The sequence below is a fragment of the Nyctibius grandis genome, chromosome 1, assembly GCF_013368605.1.
Source record: "Nyctibius grandis isolate bNycGra1 chromosome 1, bNycGra1.pri, whole genome shotgun sequence".
Lineage (NCBI taxonomy): Eukaryota > Metazoa > Chordata > Aves > Nyctibiiformes > Nyctibiidae > Nyctibius > Nyctibius grandis.
In genome coordinates this window covers 7076922-7096252 of record NC_090658.1, presented here as the reverse complement: position 1 = coordinate 7096252, position 19331 = coordinate 7076922, and the positions used below count along the sequence as shown (strand labels likewise).

General features: G+C 46.4%; 1 protein-coding gene and 1 long non-coding RNA gene across 2 annotated transcripts in view; one reads left to right on the top strand and one right to left on the bottom strand.

Moving 5' to 3' along the window:
* The window catches only part of ISM1 (isthmin 1), a 38101-nt gene extending 23208 nt beyond the window's left edge, over positions 1-14893 (bottom strand). Inside the window, exon 1 of the mRNA XM_068413431.1 lies at positions 14753-14893. Within this exon, the coding sequence (XP_068269532.1) occupies positions 14753-14893 (141 nt within the window). The remainder of the gene's footprint in view (positions 1-14752) is intronic.
* A 238-nt stretch (positions 14894-15131) lies between these two features.
* LOC137670536 (uncharacterized) lies at positions 15132-16677 on the top strand. Its single transcript, XR_011049308.1, has 3 exons — positions 15132-15215; positions 15949-16088; positions 16352-16677. It is a non-coding gene; the product is annotated as an uncharacterized lncRNA (long non-coding RNA).
* Positions 16678-19331: the final 2654 nt, after the last annotated feature.

Genomic DNA, 19331 nt, shown 5'->3' with positions numbered 1-19331 from the left:
GTGAAGAACTGCCAGTTTGTATAAACACTTTGATAATAAAAAGGACTTGGTGGTGATTACAGCTCAAAGTCTGCTGGAAAAAAACAGAGGCTCTTTAGCAAATTTTCTAACATAGTACACACTGGTGCTTTGTTCTTCAGCAGATACTCAACCATCCATGGGACAGCCAAGCGTGCAGAATTAAAATTGTGTAGGGCTTTGACAGATGTTCAGTGCCAAGATTTGCTTGTAGTTAATATATATTTTCAGTTGCCTAAGCTGGTGGTAAACATTTTAGCTGTTCTTCACAACTCTGAAGATCTTCCCTGTAATCACTGCCTGGCTGGAGCTCTCCATACAGAACGCACTGATTTAGCGGTTGAACAGGCAAACGTACAACTGAAGAACAGCCCAACTATTCTGCTCCAATAACCCGTGGTACCAAAATGCAAATTCTTTGAAAGTTCTGATTCTTTTCAGGCTTTATAAAATACTTGCATAAAGTCAGTAGTATAATAAAGCTTTAAACAGAAGCCGTTTATACCATGGCTAAATTTAATTGAACGAGTCCAATCTCACCCATCATTTGACAACTGCATCATAATTTACACATCAGGTTCCAAGAGAAAAGGAAAATCTGCCTTGAGCTGCAACCAAACCCGCAAAAGCAAAGGAAATCCAGAATATTAATACTTTTTGTACACAACTTTCTGGTCAGGCTTTGCAGGCCAGCACACACAAAGTCAGTGTAAATGAAAGAGAACAAACATACATCTGAAATTATATTCATGGGTTTTAAACTAGGTCCTTTTGCAAGTTTATTCCACTAAATCACTACGGCTAGGATTTCACTAGGTGAACCGGCTTTAATAAACGAAGTTTTCATCTCTCCCTAGCCAAAAGAGTAACCTTACTTAAAACCTTTTCAATTTCCAAAGTTGCCTTCAGCTGTTAGTTTCCAAGAAACAGCAATTCCCAGCCTCTGTGTCTCCCTCTCATATGCCACTGAATATCCACCCTATGCTTTCAAAAGTGGCTGTGACTCTGGCTGTGTTAGCTGGCAGATGTTTTTAGAGACTAGAAAGTGTTTAGTCCCTGTGGACTAAAAGTTACATGATGACTTCACCACACAAGCAAAAGCTAATAACGGGAAAGCAAGAAAGCAGACAAGTGTTATATTCCAAACCCATGATGTTTCCTGTGCTTCTGGCAATACTACTTCTGTGCCTGAAAAAAGGCAAATCACTTGAGTCTTGATGCTCAAAACACGCACACCACTGAAGCACGGCGAGATAATTTACTTCACCCTCCCTTAGCTGCCTTCCTCACCAATACTCCTTTTTCTTTTGATGGAAGTTAGGGGGTGAAAGGCAGAGGAAAGGCAGTGTTTGTTTACATTCAATATCTACGCACCAGCTATATGCCTCACAACACTCTCTGGAAGGGGTTGTTACTACACCCAGGAGTTTACAGCAAAACAGCAGCAGAAATCTGAGCGGCTGCCTCAGGACCACGCACCTCTGCTCCTGCAGCAAAGTATTCTTTCAAGCCTGAGTGTACGGTTTTACTCTCTCCATTTAGAAAACTTCGGAGGCTGATCCACAAGCAACTGGAAGTCGTTAGTATAAATGGCATCTGTACATGCAGTGCAACAACTGTCTTATTTTTGTATCAAGACACCAGCAGTGGACATCATGCCCTCTCTCTACATCTCCGTGAACTGCCCTGATGACGGCACGAGAGAAAGAAACAAGAGGAAGCAGATACACAAGAGAAAGGCCTCCCTCCAGTGACATTACAGGGAAGAAGAGCAAGCAAGTAGATAGGCAGTACATACCATGACAAGACAACACGAAGACCCTGCTCTGTTTAAGAGGGGAGAGGGAAAGGATTTGCCCTGCAGAGAAGTGTGGGCTTTTTGTGTTATGAATTCTACGCATGTATATATAAATTTTCTTAGAACAGTAAGGGAGGGGGGCTATTTCCTAGAGCTGATTAAAGAAGCATGACTCGATTTTCAATTTCAAACGACTCGGGGGGCATTCCAATTGACTGCAGACAGGAAATGAATACCATACATGCACTGAACGAGGCAGATGCTTTTGAATCTGACACTTACGTGAAAAGAAAATATCTTCATTTCTGTCTCCCCTCCGCCCCATGATCACTAGTTAGTGCTGAGCTATTTTTAGGATAAATGGTTTTATTTTTCAAACTTGTTACAATCTTAGCATGTGCCTGAAGCCACCCAGACGCCGCTGACAATAAACTGTATGGAGCAGGCCAAATGCATCTTTAGATTAGTCCCAGCAGCCAAACGCAGCAGCAAGGTAGAAGAGGAAAGATAAGCGGTTCAGGTTTGAGATATCCTAACCTCCTCTGTTAGGGGAACAGAGATGGGACCCTAGCTGATACGCCAGATCCCAGGGAGGGAGAGCTGCTTCTGGGCAAAGAGAGATCCCAAAGCGTACGCAGCAGACACACTGCAGAGCAGGTTGGAAGAGCATTTCCTGGTAGGCTGTGGCACAGAACTCACTTCCAGCTATTTAACTGTGCTAAAGAGATAAATACACATCTTTTCTCCTCATACAGCTCTTACAAGTAAACCGCAATAATTGTCATGGGAGCACTATGGGGTTTATAACCTGATTGCAGCGTAATTGTGACTCCTTTTATCAATGGCTGCAGTGCGTATTGGGGAATTGGCATATACAGCTCTTTTCCCCCACTTAGTCCATACGTGTGCAAACACACGATTTCAGCTGCAAACTCCTCTTGTATTTTATTGTGGGGAGACTTAGCTAGAATAAAGAAAAAAGAATCAGAGAGGTGGTATTAATCCAGCCTTTACTCTGATGTTATGCAAATAATTAGTTCATTTTATTTGATGTTAGGACTGCCATAACTATATTCCTAAGAACATGAAAAAATGATCCTCTTAGGAGAGAGACAGGAGAAGAAGAAAGAGAGATGGGTAGGTGAGAAAGGCAGCTCTGATTTACATTATTCAAAAAGCCATGAATGCTAGATCAAAGAAGAGCAAGAATCAAATTCACTGCCACTGAAGGATTTCAGCAGCTTTTTCAGAGCTATTGATACCTCAAGGGCAAACTCTTTTAAACATGAGGTGATGCCTCTAACTAGCCAGAAATCCCACCTTATACTGGCTAAGCCTCATGTAGTTTCCTTTCATCAGCTAGCATAGTGGGGAAAGCAGAGAGAGCTAAGACACTGCTGTATCTGGGCCTGATGAAGGAAAGATACAGCAGAGTGCAGAAATAGCATGTGTGCATTTTCTGCACCAGATGTTGCCTTTTTAATGGCAATCATGGTAGATGTTAAATGAAAGAACAGATTCTTCACTGAAGAGCTGGGTGTTTGGTGACCACTGATATTGTGGAGTGCCCAGGATGAGAGCCCTGGGCAGGGTTTGTTTGCTCAGCTTGCTGATAAATATAAAAATCACCCCGTATTTTGCTGTGGGATGAAGGTGGGATATGATATGTCAGGAGCTACCACAGCTCAGCTGGCAAGCAGTAACTTGTTCATCAGTTTGGACTCACATGTCTAACCTGAACATCCAGAAGGCACAAGATCCAACCCTAAATCAAGTCCTGGACTGTCAAATGCACTACAGATTGGCATCTTTCTTCCCCTCTTCCTTTCCTTGGGTCGGGTGTCTTTGAAGTCTGGTAGAGAAGCTTTCAGGTGTTCTGCCTTGTCAGGACACTTCAGTATCATGCCTTAAGCAAGAGCCACTGGAATTGGGTGCAGTAAAGCAATTTTGCCTGCTGCATCCCCAGATGGTCTCCTAAGAGCTGCCCCTGGGCTCTGATACAGCTCCACTTGCCCCGGGCTCATTGCTGCTGCCATCTTCATGTCCCTGGGAGTGCTCCATTCATCCTGCCTTCCACAGCTGCAGTGTTACACACATGGCCACAACGGTGCATTACAGATTATTCAGCTTTTTCCAAGCTCTGCTCACAATTCAAAGTCTATCTCCCCCCACCAGCACTTAGTGCAACTTTCATGAAATGGATGACCCTTTTCCTTCTCCATGTTTTGATCAAGAGCAAGAGCTAGTGCTGCTACCATTTAAATGCATATCAAAAGCTCCAGGACTCTATGAGGCTAAATAGTTCATTTGAAACCTTTGGTGCTATTGTTCCAGTACGCCTGACGACACAGGCATAGTGTGGCTGCCCCAGGTTCCCTTTTGATATATATTTTCACAAATGTTAGACATATACATACCAACCCCTCTATTCATTCTTAATAAAAGCTTGGACTCTAAAGCACAAGATGAGGAATAGATACTCCATTGGCCAGCTGCAGCAAGCCTTTCATAAATAACACTACAATCAACCCCTGTAAAGGAAAATGATACTCCAGAAGCTCTATCCTGACATACATCTGTTTTCTTATTGTAGGAAGGAATAAGATAGAAAAAGTTAAATGCTGAAAGCCTAAACAAACTCTGAATTAAGAAGAGATGGTGGTAGTAATGATGGATGAATTGTAAACCACCTGCAAACGTTAAGATTGCTGCGCTCTTCTGCAGACCATTGAGCCTATACTGCAAACCTCCAATAGACGTGGACTGTGCTCTATAAAAATCGTGATGAATGCAGACTTGTTTTTATATTATGGAGGTCCTAATCCTCCTCCTCCTCTGCCTTTGCTCTATTGTTACAACATCAAAGACCAACTGCTGGCCAAGATACAGTCAATATGAAAAGGGCGACCAGCAAATTTACTGCTTGACTTCATTCCCTTTAAATGGAATAGGCACCATGGCCCTTTTTCAAAGTCCAATCACAGACATATATCTTTTTTATTGGACATCATGTACAATAAAGTGAAGCTGTAACTTGGAAAAAAAATAGAACACCTTAAAAAAATCCCATGAGGTGAACATTCCTTTATAAAAATATCACTGTGGTTACATGTTTTGAAAAACTCTGGGCACTCTGCAGTGCAAAAGGCATGGACCAGCTAGGTTATAGTTTAGCTAAGATGCATACCCATGCCTAATATCGAGTTGGTTTACAAAAAAAAACCCAAACAAACCACAACCCTAATAAAAAGTGATATATTTCAGAGAGAATGCCAGTGTCATTCAAATACACTGAAATGGCAGCATTCACGTCACAAGAATCATTAACTGCTTTGTTATCGCCTGGTCTGTGCAGTGAACCTTTACAGACGACTTCAGTCCTGAGAATCTTAAAATCAGCATCACAAAATACCAAAATATACACTGCACCTTAAACAACTCCGGTTTGATTACTGAGCTAATTTCAAGAGACACTTTCAGATGAGAGTTGTATCTGTAGACATTAAAGACAGGGACAGTTTTATTGCTGTTGTGTTGCTAAACAGATACTAAATAACTTCTTGCTATGAAATTAAAAAGTGTATAAGCAACTCATATAATGTAGGAGGTGAGTATACTGGGGTGTTACAGAATCCACGCTAGTTAGCTATGGGTTTTATTTTTTAATAAATTATATGTCAATATAATGAGAAGTTTTTGTTTTAAACTATTAATCCTTTTTGTTTCTTTGGGTAACTTGTGCAAAAAGACATTAGTAAATATCTGATTACTAATGTTATATCTAGATCAAGTTCATATTGATTTTAAAATCCTGCACTCTTATATGTGGCAAATAAAACCAAGCAAATTTATGTTTTGTTACACCTGTAGTAACCTTAGGGAGCTGGTTCCAGTGGAGTAATTTTGGTTTCCTCATGGCAAAATCTGCTGCTATTGAGTTACTTCTAAGGCGAGAAAGATACCAAACCTATGTGACTAATTTTTGAAGCACTAGCTTAAAAAACTAGCTGTCTTATTGCTGGGTCCTCTTTGCTGCTCTTTCCCTCACATTATGCTCTGTTGTCGGTCACCTCCTCTTTCCATCACAGCCTACAGCACAGACCTTCTGGTGCAAGGACCTCACCTCCTACTCAGCCTTCCCGGGCATGGACAAGAAAAAGTGTTTCAATGACACTGTTCAATTGTTCAATACCTGAACGCCCAACTCAACAGGAATGCAAAGGCAAGATGCCTGAAGAAAGCTTTCTGGAAGTTAAAGCTGGTCGTAAGGCTTGTGGACAATACCCACTCAGTAATTGTTCCTTAGAAAGGGAGGAATCCACTTTTTTTAGAGCGGTGCTGTAAACACTGGCAGAAAAAGATGGGTCACATTCTTTGGGTGGGTTTTATAGTTACTTACACTGTACTCATAATGGTATTGTCATGAGTACTGATCTCAACGGCCATGTAGGCAGAGAAGAAACTTCAGTCTTTCCGAGGAAGAAGAGCTACTGTGCAACAAAGCAGTCCAGGATTTTTCAATATGTATGAAACTAACAATGAAACATAATGGATGGAAATGAATTCATGCAATCTGAAGAAAGCCACATGCCAAGGCCCAGCTTGTCTTCATGGATGAAGGTCCAGATTATGTGTGTCATGTGCATATCAGTTCTGTAGAAAAACTGAGCTGTGAAAGATTCAAATCCAAGAGGAACTTCGGCTGGGTCTGCAGCTGACACAAGTCATTGACTCACTTTGCTTTGTGAAAGTCAGGGGAGCAAGGTCAATTTAAACACACCGAGAATGGAGGTCTAGCATGCAGGTGTAAAAGCCAAGGTACGTTTGAACTTCTCCTGCCTTTCAACATGGACTGACTCCACCAAGAGTGGTGAGAGAAAGATTTCATCTCTGATTTTCCTTTCTCATCTTTATGAGCACCTCTGTAAGATTAAAAGTACCCAAATAGCCATTACTCTAGAAGAGCTTAGAGGTGAACAACCCCAGGCCTGCTTTCATCCCGCTGACTGTTAAAAGGGAGAAATAAAAAAATATGACCACTGCTACGAGTTCTCCAAGCACTGAAAAACAAGGGCAAAAGGATAAAGGAGCTGCTTACCAGTACCGCCCACACCAGCTCCTCTGACCAAGTATTATACTGCCACACAACTGACCGTTGTGGCAAGCCATCACTTATTACAATAATAAGTTACATTTTGCTTGGTCTTCTTTCTTTTTCTGGCATTTCAAATCAAAAGTACATGGAAATACCAACAACACTGGAAACATTCTGCTCTTACTGATGTATCAATGAACTGACTACTCTATTTCTTGGAAACGTTATTCATCTCTATGCTTTGGACTATGAATTTAGCCTGGCGTCCTCTGTCTTCAAAACTTGTAAAATGGGTATCCTGGAGGCACAATGGTATTAAAGTGCAACAGTAACCACTGCATCATTTAATGCTTCCTTTTGCAACTTACTAAAGCACTTTGTATTTTTCTGCTCTAAGTTATCACTTCATTATTCATTTGGACAGTGCTTACAGCCTCCATTCAGGCCTGGAGACCTATTACACTACACACTGTACACAAGCAACACCACAACAACCTCAAAGAGCTTGGGTTGAGATTTGAAAAACAAAATAAAAATAAAATGCTTCAGTGCCCTAGCTCTTCTACCACTGAAAAATAATGCTTTAAAAAAAGTCATCTTTTATGGAGACTATAATTCAGTCAATTCAAAGAGATCTTAAGTAGTGTAGTCCTAAAGCAGACAGCAAGATAAGAATCATAACAAAAAAGGCGAAACAAGCCTAAACAACACTGTGAACAGAACAAATGAGGCACAACTGGGTACGACCGCATTTGTTTGTAAGGAAGACTGGCAAAACACACAGAAGAGCAGAAAGCAGCCAACTCAGACAATTAAACCTGCCAAAGCTGCTTAATGTTGTCTGTCGCTATACTTTCAGGATATAAGCACAAAGAAAAACCTACATCGCTTCAATTTTTTAATTTATGTTTATCTAAGGAAGCATTTAAATTGTCTGCATATATATTTTAGGTATGAGTGCATTTCAAGATTTTAAAATGATGACTCGGAAGAATGCAAGCATGAAAAATGTACAGCAAAATAATTTCCTACCATTACTTGCCTTCTGTGCACTTCTACATACCGATGACTTGGTTTTCAGAAGTTGTGTCTCTCTCTGTCACATATAGTTTTATAAAGCTTTTCAAACATGACTAGTACATTTATATATTAGTTTGGCAGGCAAAGATAGCGTAGTCTGCATCATTATCAATACTACTGTCTTCTGCACCTTCTGTAAAGTTTTCAGATGCTGTGACACATCACAGCTGGAGTTTTCACCTAATCAATAATTCTTTCATTGTTCCTTGTTTTCTTTGAAGACGTTTTCCACCATTTTGGAACAATAAGGCACTGATTATTAATATACAGATGTAGTAGATGTGAGTAGAGACAAAAGAACAACTGCTGAATTCAAAACATGGCTCCCAATTTACATTTAATGTGTCCTGGATTGGTTAAACAGATGTCTCCCCAGCAAGAGAATTCCACAGCAGAGTAAGGTGTCGAAAAGCTTAGTATGCTGAAGCTTTAAGTACTAAGGCTCGGTTACCTATTAGCAGGTCATAACATGTACGTTAAAAATCACGAGGGAGTACACAGTGACCTGCTCCAGACAGTAAAATGATGATGAAATTGTTGGGGTCATAAAGACCAACAGCAGAGCTTCAACTCTAGGCCTCCTGCTTTTGTGGACATCTGGCACAAGGAAGGACAGAGCAGGGAAATGTGACTGAACCTAACGGCTGATAACCGAAGCCGGAGGAGTGAAGGAGAGATTTTTGTGCCAATCAGATAACAGCAAGAGGTCAGTAGCAGTGTGGTTGCACTGCTGTTATACTGCTGCCGTAGCTGTGATGGACCAGCTGTGCTCTTCCTGTGTAGAAAAAACTTCTCTACACAATCAACAAAGACCACAAAATAAAAGCTACTCCAGAACTAGTGCTGATTGTCCAAGTTAGATGAACCAACATGAAAAGTACCAACTCAGCTCCTTCCAGGATCTCTGTGTACCCATGCCTTGTCTCTCTACTCTCACTGTCACCAAGGGCGATCATTACAGCTCTAGACCTTCTCAGGAACCAGAATCAAACCTACCACTCCTTTCACTACCATGAGCTAGCTGTCCAACCGTCGTAGGGCTCAGAATCCCATGTGAGCATGCTTCCCTTTAACCACTCTCCCCCACACACAGCGCCAGAGCACAGGTAAGGATGAACTGAGAGAAGAGAAAGGCAAAAGCAGGAATGTCTCTGGGACCTCTGCCCTGTAGTAGTCACTGTGGTTTGTGCCTGGCTCCATGCCCATGGGAATGGACAGAAAGACACCGTGATGGCCCAGAATGAATTTAGAACTACATACACGCTGTTTTTTTCACACAAATACCCCAATATTATAAAGAGCTGGAAAATGATCCTAAACCTTACTCAAAACAGAAATAAAGAACTCCAGCAGACTCTTCTGTATAAAGCACTAGGAAAAAACTGCTGAGTGACAGTTACAGAGAGAAAATTGAGAGGCACCCTGTGATTTAATGCCAGGTATTTATCACTGACGATCCAAGATGAGCAGTACAGTAATCGCTAGCTGTTGAACTGGAGAGAAGTTCAGCAAAATATGCCTCATCCAAACGTCTTGGTCAAATCTAATGTAGGAAGTTACAGTCGTGCCTGCCTAACGTTGCTCCTCGTAGCCATAACTAAATATAACCTGGATCCCTGTTCAAAATTATTGCAGTAGTCGTAGGTACTGTAAAGCTTGCCACATCCTGTCCTGAAGGTGTGGTAGCTCTTTTCCACCAGGGATGCTTTAGTTTGCTAGGAAATGCATTGAAGTGATAGGTATGAAGAGAAAATTCCTGGAGTTTTCCTGAAGCCAGGTTTGGAAGGTGGAAGAAGCACGGACAACAGCAAACACCCCTCTGCTCAGAGCAGCTGTCTCACTCCTTCACCCTTGTTTCCCATTTTATCCTTTGCTTCCACGCACGCAGCACCAGCACACGTAAAGCTAATCACCCTTCCTTCCCCCCTAGATCCTGGAACAAGCCACAGCCCACTAGCAAAACCACTAAAGAGCACACATAATTCTCTCCCTTGGGAGATGAGAGAATGAACTGCACATGGTGTAAGTCATTCGTAAGGCTTAGTGCATAACTGGAAGAACATATGCTAATGGTAAGGGTGAGCTTTAGCTAAGAACCTACACAGCAAAGCCTACTGAGAACACGGAGGTTTTACTGTCACCGTCAGAAAGCACGAAACAGCATCCTCTGTGATGAGTAACAACCTCACCAAAAGAGACTTTGTTTTTCAGAGAATCAGCCTGCTTCATTCACAAGCCACCTGCTCTGAAAGTTATTTGTGTAATGTATAAACTGCTTTTAAGGCAGAGAAGGATTTAGAGCTTGTATTAAATACACGATGTACATCCACTTATTGGCATCTTATATAGGCTAAGGACGCTCTGGAAAACACGAATGCAAAACGCTGAATTAACAGTTTTTCAAAGATGATTTAGATGATCAGTTGCTATTAGAACTAACCAAATGTAAAGCTCCAGAGCTCAAAGAAGCTTTAAAAAACTCAGTCTAAAACTCTCCCAAAGTAAACAGCTTGGGTCCTACTTAAACTGAGAAAGCCAGAAAGCTGAAATACACCACTGAACCTGACGGGGGATCATTTTGCAATTTGCCTGAATCCAGTACAAGGGGCAGTAGGAATACACAAACCTTAAAAAGACTGAAACGCACCCCAGCAAAGGTCACGGACTGCACACCATTCCTGAACTCACCGCGTCGAGCTGTGGATCTTAGGGGAACATTAAGAGCTCAGCCCTGTAAAGGACTCCTCACACGGCTTGGAGAGCGACTCTTGTGCAACCGTTTATAAGCAGCAGAATGTGTTTCTTCTGGTAGGACTCAGAGAAGATTTCTGACACGCTGTAATTGCTTTCATGCTTATTGAGCAGAGGGGCAAGGACAGGAGCAAGGAGATTAAAAGTAAAAAGCTGTTTACAGCATTGTACTTCTTCTCAAACTACATTCTCTTTTGTGGCTCCAGCTTTATGTACAACTACTGAGTTTCATGCTAATGTAATACTGCTGCAAGTACCGCAGTGGAGAATCTGACTTCATGTGCTATGGCATATATTGTTGGTGGCTCTGTTACTACATTTTACAAGGTCATTTTTCTTGGTGTGGGAACACTGTTTTTCTTGGTGCGCAAGGCCTGCTATGGAAAAATCAGAAGTGATGGGAATAAACTTCTTGATGAAATATTTTCTCTCAGAATGAAAGCACAGATTCCAGAGCATCGTAAAGTCTTGCAAACGTCTTTCAAAAATTTATGTTCAAGCCTTCCTTTCATTTTAGAACTATGTAAAAAGATAAAAACATACCCAAGCATAATTTTTCCATCTCTTAATATAGCTTCACTTGCTCTTATTCAGCAGTAAAATTTTGTACTTATTTATTTCATAAATATACTTCACCATAGTTTCTAGATGCTAATTAAATTATACCTAAGAGTTCTCACCAGTAAAACCAAAATCTCCCTCCCTCCCCAATTCTCCTTTTTTCCTGTGGTAGAGATGGAAGGAGGGAATAAAATCTGATTGAGAAACAAACGGCTGATTCCCTCTTGTAACTCAAAACTGTGAGATATTTAAAAACTCCAATCTGCATTTCCCATTTTTGTGTTAGTTTACACTACCACAAATCAATTCCAGCAGCAGCATGAAACTGCAGCAATGCAGAGGTCCGGTGCCTATTTCTGCAGCAGTGAAGCGAGGAAGCCTGTGCTTGTATCCCACCCACCCTGAAGAGGACCAGCAGAGCACATCAGGGTTTTCTCCTCACTGCTGCTCCATTACAGCCAGTCACAGCGGCACAACATGACCCCAGACATCTGGGAACTCTAAGAGACGTGCACAGTACGGGGAAGGGCACCATGAGTAAAAATAAGAGGGAGGAAGAAATAACTTGTTTAATTTTAGGATGGAAGTTTTTTCTGGATTTCTGCCATCTATCAGTCTAATTAACTGCAGAGGTTAACATCATTGAAAGACCAAAAGAAATCAAAACCTATCCTCCAAAATCCTTCCTTCATTTGAAGGACCAAGGAATGGGAGAAAGAGAAGCTCTTGCTCCCTTAATGAATCAGACTTCAAATGCATACAGGTCTGTATTTTAGACTTATTTCAGTCTCCAACAATATTTTAAGATTCCTAAGGATTCCTCCTGAATGCGTTTCATGTAAAAAGGCTCAAGGATGTGCTAAGTTTTTGGGGTTTGCATTTGACTAACACTTCAGATTTTTTTTCAGACACACAGGACCGAGTTCTGACCATTTTATTTGTGCAAACAGCCCGCCTAAGTCCTAAAACACCATACCCCGTATTTGATAATAGCCAGTTTGTTTTTATACAAATTTGCCTTGTCAAAATACATCTATAAACAGTTGCAGCAAAGATGACTCTTTCCTGGCTTTGCTACAATGTGCGCAACAGACTTCGTCAAATGAAATTTCATCCAATGGAACACTGACCTAATCATTTCTCACAATCTTTTCTCTCCATAGACCTACCAAGACAGAAAAAACAATAGGGTTCTTTTTCCGTACAAGCGACAGCAACCCGAGCGATTTCTGTTTGCTTATACTTACAAATCTGGTTGTGTACAGTTTTACTTTCCACATTGATTCTTTACCTGGGAATGCAATGCACTAGAATTTTGCATTTCACTTCGGTATGTGCCACGACAACTGCCCAAGAAATCCCAGAATCTGAAGATCCCAGTGCAAACTTGCCATCGAGATACATATTGCAATGCTCTGAATGGAAGCATCTGCCTGTCAGAGTACAATTTTCTGAAGCAGGTTACAGTATTTTCCAGCTAGTAATAGAATCAGTGAAAGTTATAAAACCAAAACTGATAGACTTCCATCTGTTTAACTGATTGCTCTAATCAATATACTTCCCTCCTGTAATGTCTTGTACAGACACGCTCTCTCAAATACAGAACTGCAGAATCAATTCAGTTGGGAAGTACATAAAAATTTCAGTTCTACAAATAGCAAAACATGATGAAAATACAAACTGCTAAAGCTATCATGATGCTTAAAGGCACAGAGTTTTATTAAATTATCTGTAAAAAACCACCAGGCAGAAAAAATTCTTGAAGTCAATCATCAACAGATTTTCACGAGACAGCCAACTGCAACGATAATGCTCTAGGATAATTATCTGAAGATGATTTTCCTCTCGTTTCACCCTAACCTTACAACAGTGCTCTAAAAAGAGCTCCTTGGGGAAACGGCATCACCCAGAGTTCCCACTTGCCCAGATGTTTCCCTCATTATGTTACAAGCCTGTCAAGAAAAGGCAAATTCAGGGTTATTCTAATGATAGCAAACACCTCATAAAAAATCTCTCCAAATTTACTTTTCCAAGGAACATCATTTTGAAAGGCATTTCAAGTGCCCATGAGGAAAGAAAGCATCATTTATAAAACACTATTACCAGAAACCTTGAAGATATTAAAAAAAACATCCTGGAATGTCAAGCTGGTGATAAAACTGCAGCTTAAAGAGAGACAGCGTTGTGGGGCCTTACCCAAAGCACAGGGCCAAGTGCTCCCAAGCAGGACTCCCACTAAGTTCAACAGGAGGTTTTCTGAGTTAAGAGGACCTGATTCCAGTTCATGACTGGGATGTTGAGTCTGCAGATCTGGGTTCCCTCTTGTAGCTGGTGGTTTCACTTTGTGGACCATCAGCCAGGGATGCCATGCAAACAGAGCGACCGTTACAGCCTGCACTCGCCTTATTTTTCCTTATGCTTTATAGAAACGTGCTCTGCTGGTACTATGATTCTTTCAGAGAGGATATAGGGGTTTACATAAATTTATGTTGATAATAATTATACATTTTCCGTCAGTTCTTCGCATGATTTGGTGGTTGATTTTTCTTTAACGCTTGGACACCGGGGAAAAAAGTTGGTCAAAGCACATGCAACTGACCGGAGATTTACAAGCTTCGCCTGGGGATTTTGAGGACTCTGCAGCTTTTATCACTGTCTCTAATCATTTTAAATAAATGGCAACACATGATACTGACTGAAAAGAACCACCTGTGAAAATAAAGAAATTGAACAAAAAAGTCCTTTACCTCTGACAGACATAATTCGCCAGTGGTTTCACAGGATCAGGAGATGGGAACAGACTGGCTGGGTCACAAGCCTTGTCCTTTATGGTCACAAGCACCTACCACTCTAAGTTTCTTGGCCATTTCAGAACTGAATATCTACCTGTCCATCAACAAGCTTTCCAAGGGAATCCATGCATTTTGTTCCCATATGTCCCAACACCACACACCTACTGGGTCGTTTCTCGCCGTGGGGAACGCTGCCTCCTCGTGAGGGAGGCCCTGGGTGGGACACGGCCCGGCCTGCCCCCACACGCTCTCCCCAGGTGCGAGGCTGTCACCCGCTGCTACCTGTCCGCGTGTGGGAGCCGCCCTGACGCCTCCAACACGGTGTCACACCGCGGCGCGGGGAGCGGCTCTGCCTTTCCCCACCTCTGTCCCCTGGAAGCGTGTAAAACCGAGGGGGGGACGATGACACCCGCAGGCGCCGCGCAAGGAAAGCCCTCGAGGACGGCAGCGCCCGCCGGAGCCGCGGGCTCGGGGCCGGCGGAGGGAGGCCGCGGCCGAGGCAGGTGCACGGCGCCGGCCGCCGTCAGCCCCGGCCGCCACAGCCCTCGGGGCAGGACAGCGGAGGCCGCCGGCCGCGCGCGGGGGAGCGGCCGCCGGCGGGGCGCGCGACGGCCGTCGGTGGCGCGCGGGCGCGCGAAGGGGGCGGGGAGGCGGGGCGGCACTCACCTGCCGCTGGCTGTGGTTGCCGGCGCCCGGGGGGGCGGGGGGCTCGCCGCCGCCGCCGCGCAGCACGGTGATGTGCAAGGTGAGCAGGAGGAGCCCCAGCAGCAGCAGCAGCTCGGCCGCCAGCCGCACCATCCTCTTGAGCCGGGCGGCTTTAGGGCCCCGCGGCGGCGGCCGTGGAGGAGGCGGAGGAGGAGGAGGAGCCGCGGCGGCCGCCGCCGCCGCCGCCGTAGCGGCCCCGGCCCCAGGGCCGGCCGCGGCAGCCGCAGGACGGGCGGCGGGGACCGCGCCGCTCTCGGCGTCGGCGGGGTGGGCGGCGGGCGCGGGGCAGCAGCGGCGGCAGCAGCAGCAGCAGCAGCGGTGGCCGCCACACCACGGCGGAGCCACGTCGGGGCGGGACGCCGCGGCGGCGGCGGCGAAAATCCCGGCGCTGCCCGGCTGCGGCGGGGGGCGGCAGGTAGCCGCGACGGGGGCGCGGACCGGCGGCGTCTCTGCGGGCAGCCCTGCAACCCAGAGTCACCGTGGGCCGTCGGAGGGAGGGAGCGGGCGAGCGGGCCGAGCCGCCGCCGCCTCGGGGAGCCGCGGGCCGGCGGAGAGCAGCGCGGCTCGGCTGCCGACGGGGAGACGCTGCGAGGACGGGGGGGAGCCGGGAGCGTGTGTGCGAGTGAGAGGGAGGAGGGAAGGAGAGGCGAGGGGGGCTGGGGACGACTCTCACATGGCGGGGAAGCCGGGACGCTCCGAGGGGAGGAGAGAGCTTGGGGCTATCGCCTCCCTCCTCGCGAGGGGATGGGGGTGGCCCCTGGACCAGCTTCCCCCCTCCGCCGTGTCCTCGCCCGCCCCGCCGCTCCCCCCCTCCCCTCACGACGCCCGTCGAGGCGTCGCCCTGGCCTGCCCGCCCCGCCGGGTCCCGTCCCGTCCCCTCGCGGCGGGGGGGTGAGGGAGCTGGGCCGCACCGCGACCCCCGCCCTCGGCCCCCGCCGGCTGCCAGCCCTCGACGGGGCGGCTGCGAGCTCCCCGGGGGGGCAGAGGAGCAGATCGCTGCTTCCCCCCCGACCCTCCTTCCTCTTCCTCTCAGCCTCCCCCCCGGCTTGGCCGTGGGGAACGGGGCGGGGGGCTGCAAAAAGCGCCAGCTGCCTGCCCTCCCTGGGAGCTGGATACCTGGCTCCATCTCTCCTCTCTCTTCCCTCCAGCGGCCCTGGGGCTGGCAGGGGCAGCTCCGCACTCTCTCCTGCCACCCTGCGTGCGTGTTTGCGAGCGGCTGGCTCTCCTCCTGGCTCCCGCTGCTGCCTCCACACCAACTTTCTCGCCCCCTCGCTCTGACTCGGGAGAGGTGCGTGTCGGATGCTTTTATACTGCCCTGCCTCCCTCCCCTGCTGTCCCCCCCCCCCGCCCGCTCCCCCCCTTTCCCTTCTCCCTCTATCCAGCTCCTGCTACAGCCTAGCGTCACCCCCCCCTTTGCCCTGCTCCCCTCCTCCTCGTGCCGACCTGCCCCTCTGCAAGCCCGGGTTTGCCAGGGCACCCTGCCGCGACACCCCGCACCCCGTCCCGCTCACGGCTGCACCTCGCGTAATGACTTTCATCGCTGCTCGGCAGGGACGGAGCTGTACTGATGTGTGTCCCCTTCAGCTGCTCTGTGCATCCCTGGCAAGCACGAAGGCACAGGAGGACTCGGGTCTCTGGGGTTTGACACTCCTCACTGTCGTTTCCCTTCCTCTTGGTTGCTGACTGCGTAAGTATGGTGGAAAAAACTTCCTCTCTCGGATGGGAGGCCCCCAAATTTAAAATTAATGTGAATTTGAAAATATGTGAAATTGAGGGTTGGATTATCACTCGCTGTAAATCAGTATCCTTGCATCCAGTCTGATGGAGCCAAACCTCTTTGAGTGCTGAACATGCAGCTCAGCGTAACAAGAACAAACGCAGCTCAAATAAAATTGATACATAAAGACACCTAACAAAAAAACCGGGAGTTTTGGAATCTTTGTCGTCGTCCTTCCACAATCGGGAATGTTATGTGTAAAGACAAGGATAGAAACGATCAGGGCCTGTGCGAGTGTGTGACAGCGGGGAGGCTGAATTGGTATCAAAATGTCTAAATGGGCAAATTGAGGGAAAAAGTGTTCCCCATCCGAAACCTTTTCAGTCTGAGACCCACATCCTCAGCAGGGTTCCTGCAACGTAAAGGTGAGATGTGCTTCCAGCGTGCGGTGCCAGCAGGGGCCGAGGCACATCATGGGAGCCTCTGCCTGCGGTGTGCCCGACCTGGGAAGCTGGCATATTTGGGGTGCGAAGAGAGTCAGAGCTCATGGGAGGTTTCTTGCAGGTCTCGGTGCATCTGAAGGCTGTGGTCACAAATGAGTTGGAATGATGTCGCGTACCCTTCCAGGCAGATAGGTTTCCCTTCCAGTGATAACCACTGTAAATGATGAACCATCAGGCAGGAATATGGTGAAAAGAATTGCACTGGAGTATCGTTAAAGATGCGACCAAAAGCCACAAAATAAAACCTTCAGATTTAAGGATTTTTAATCCACAAACATGTTCTGTGTTAGCACTGCAGTAGGAATGATTGATGCAGGTGATTGTGCAGGGTAGGTACTCCCACAGGGCTGCCCTGAGCATGTTACAGCGAGGTACAACCCCTCCATCTCATGAAATCACTTGATAAATACTCGATATTGCACCGATGCTCCCGGTTATGCGGCAAATCATACAGAGCTATTCAATATTACATAAAGCCATAACAGCCTGTGGGACTGTCACGTGGTTTTTAAAAAATGTGTGGTGTTTTTTTTTTTAACCCAAACATTCCTTGGGCTAATCAAAATATTGAGAAGATAAAAACACTGATGTCCATCAGCTGTCATCGCTGGGCCTGGGCTCTCCTCTTGCCGCCACTGCTGCGATCCTGGCAGCTGCGGCCCTGGGCAAGCACGAAGCGGGGCAGTGAAGGAGGCAGGCTTGGGGAGACGGGCTGTGAAGAGGCAGGAGAATGGTCCTCCAGGTTTGCCAAAGTCTGACCCTACCTAGTGGCTGTCAGGGGATCCCGGCTGTTGAGGAAAAGTGGAAAGTCGGCACGTGAGTTCTGTTTTTCAGAGCTTAATAGTCCAAGTCGATAGCCGGAGCGAGACTGAAGGCTCATAATGTGAAACAGTCCGAGTGACAGCCTGGTGAAAAACACACACGTGGATCTGCTGCCGGGCTCTGGGTAATGTAAGTTCTCCCTCGCCTTATGAAAGAGACTGAACCAAAAGACATCTTTAATCCAGATGAGATGGGCCCGTAGTGGTGCATGTTTCCTCGTGGGACATTAAGTTTTCTGCATTAAGCTGTTGTGCAAAGACATGTTGTGAGGGACAGAGCAATGCTACTATGAGCAGTGAGCGGATGGCAGCGAGCAACCGAAGCCTCTTCCCACTTGAAAAAGTCAGCGTCAAAGCGGCACTTGGATATGGTGATACTGCCTGCGTGGCTGCGCTGGGGGCGACCAGAGCGGAGAGCGTGCACAGGCGTGCGCCGTACATGCCAATTTAAATTCACACTATTAAATCAGCAGATGACTTCATCGATGAATCCAGACGGCTAAACTGCAACCTGTAAGGGAGAAGGACTTAAAAGCAAAGGGAAAAGCTCTGTTTTCCTGGCTGAGGCAAGCACTTGCTCCAGCAGCTACCATCGAGTTGCTGGAAAATGAAGTCAGGGTTTGCCTGGGGGAAGAGATCCATCAGAAGCCTGAGGGGGATGCTGCTCCTGGGAGGGGGTTACGGGCAGCCAGCACAGAGGTAAATCAGCAAGTGGGTCCCACGGTGGTGCTGGGGTAAGGGAGGTGTGTTCCTTTGATGGCTCCTTCCTTGTGAAGGTTCACACCTTGCCCCTCCACCCCCAGCATTTACCTTCCATTTCTCTTCTCTCTGTTGATAAAGGCAGACTCAGCTCCTGTGCGCTTCTAGCCCCTCACCAGTGCCAGGGTAAACACACTGGGCCCAAGCTCTTCGAAAGGTTTCACATGTTTTATGCAGCATTTGTGATATGACAAGCACACTACACGGTCAGGTAGCATAGCTCAGCTAATGTGTGAGGAGTCAGTAAGCCATGGTAGCTCGTCTGATGTACTGTCTCTCTCAAGCCCCGCAGATCCTGCGTTCCTCATTGCTCCGCTTCAAAGAGGGGTTACAGCCGTCCATGTCGCAGTCTCCATCACGTGGTGAGGACTCTCTCCTGGGGAGGTGTTTCAGAGATCTGTTGGCTCCAGTCGTGATGCTGTCAGGTGAAAGGCCCCATGGTCTTCTTTACACCAGCCTGTCAACAAAAATGCACAACAGTTATGCACGGCCACCATGCCACCTTCAGTGCTCAAGGCTGAAAAACTTTGCCTAAGGCTGAGTTTGCGATGCCCTCACTGGCATGTCCTGCTGTTGGTGTTCCTGTCTCCTGCTGTGGCCATCTTGGTTGACCACACCATGTGCTGACCCCACCACATCGCTGTGTAGGCACCTACACTTGGTGTTATGGTCCTGAAAGATGAAGCATTGCCTGAGACACAGCACTTTTCAGGGTCTGGGTGGTCCTAGTG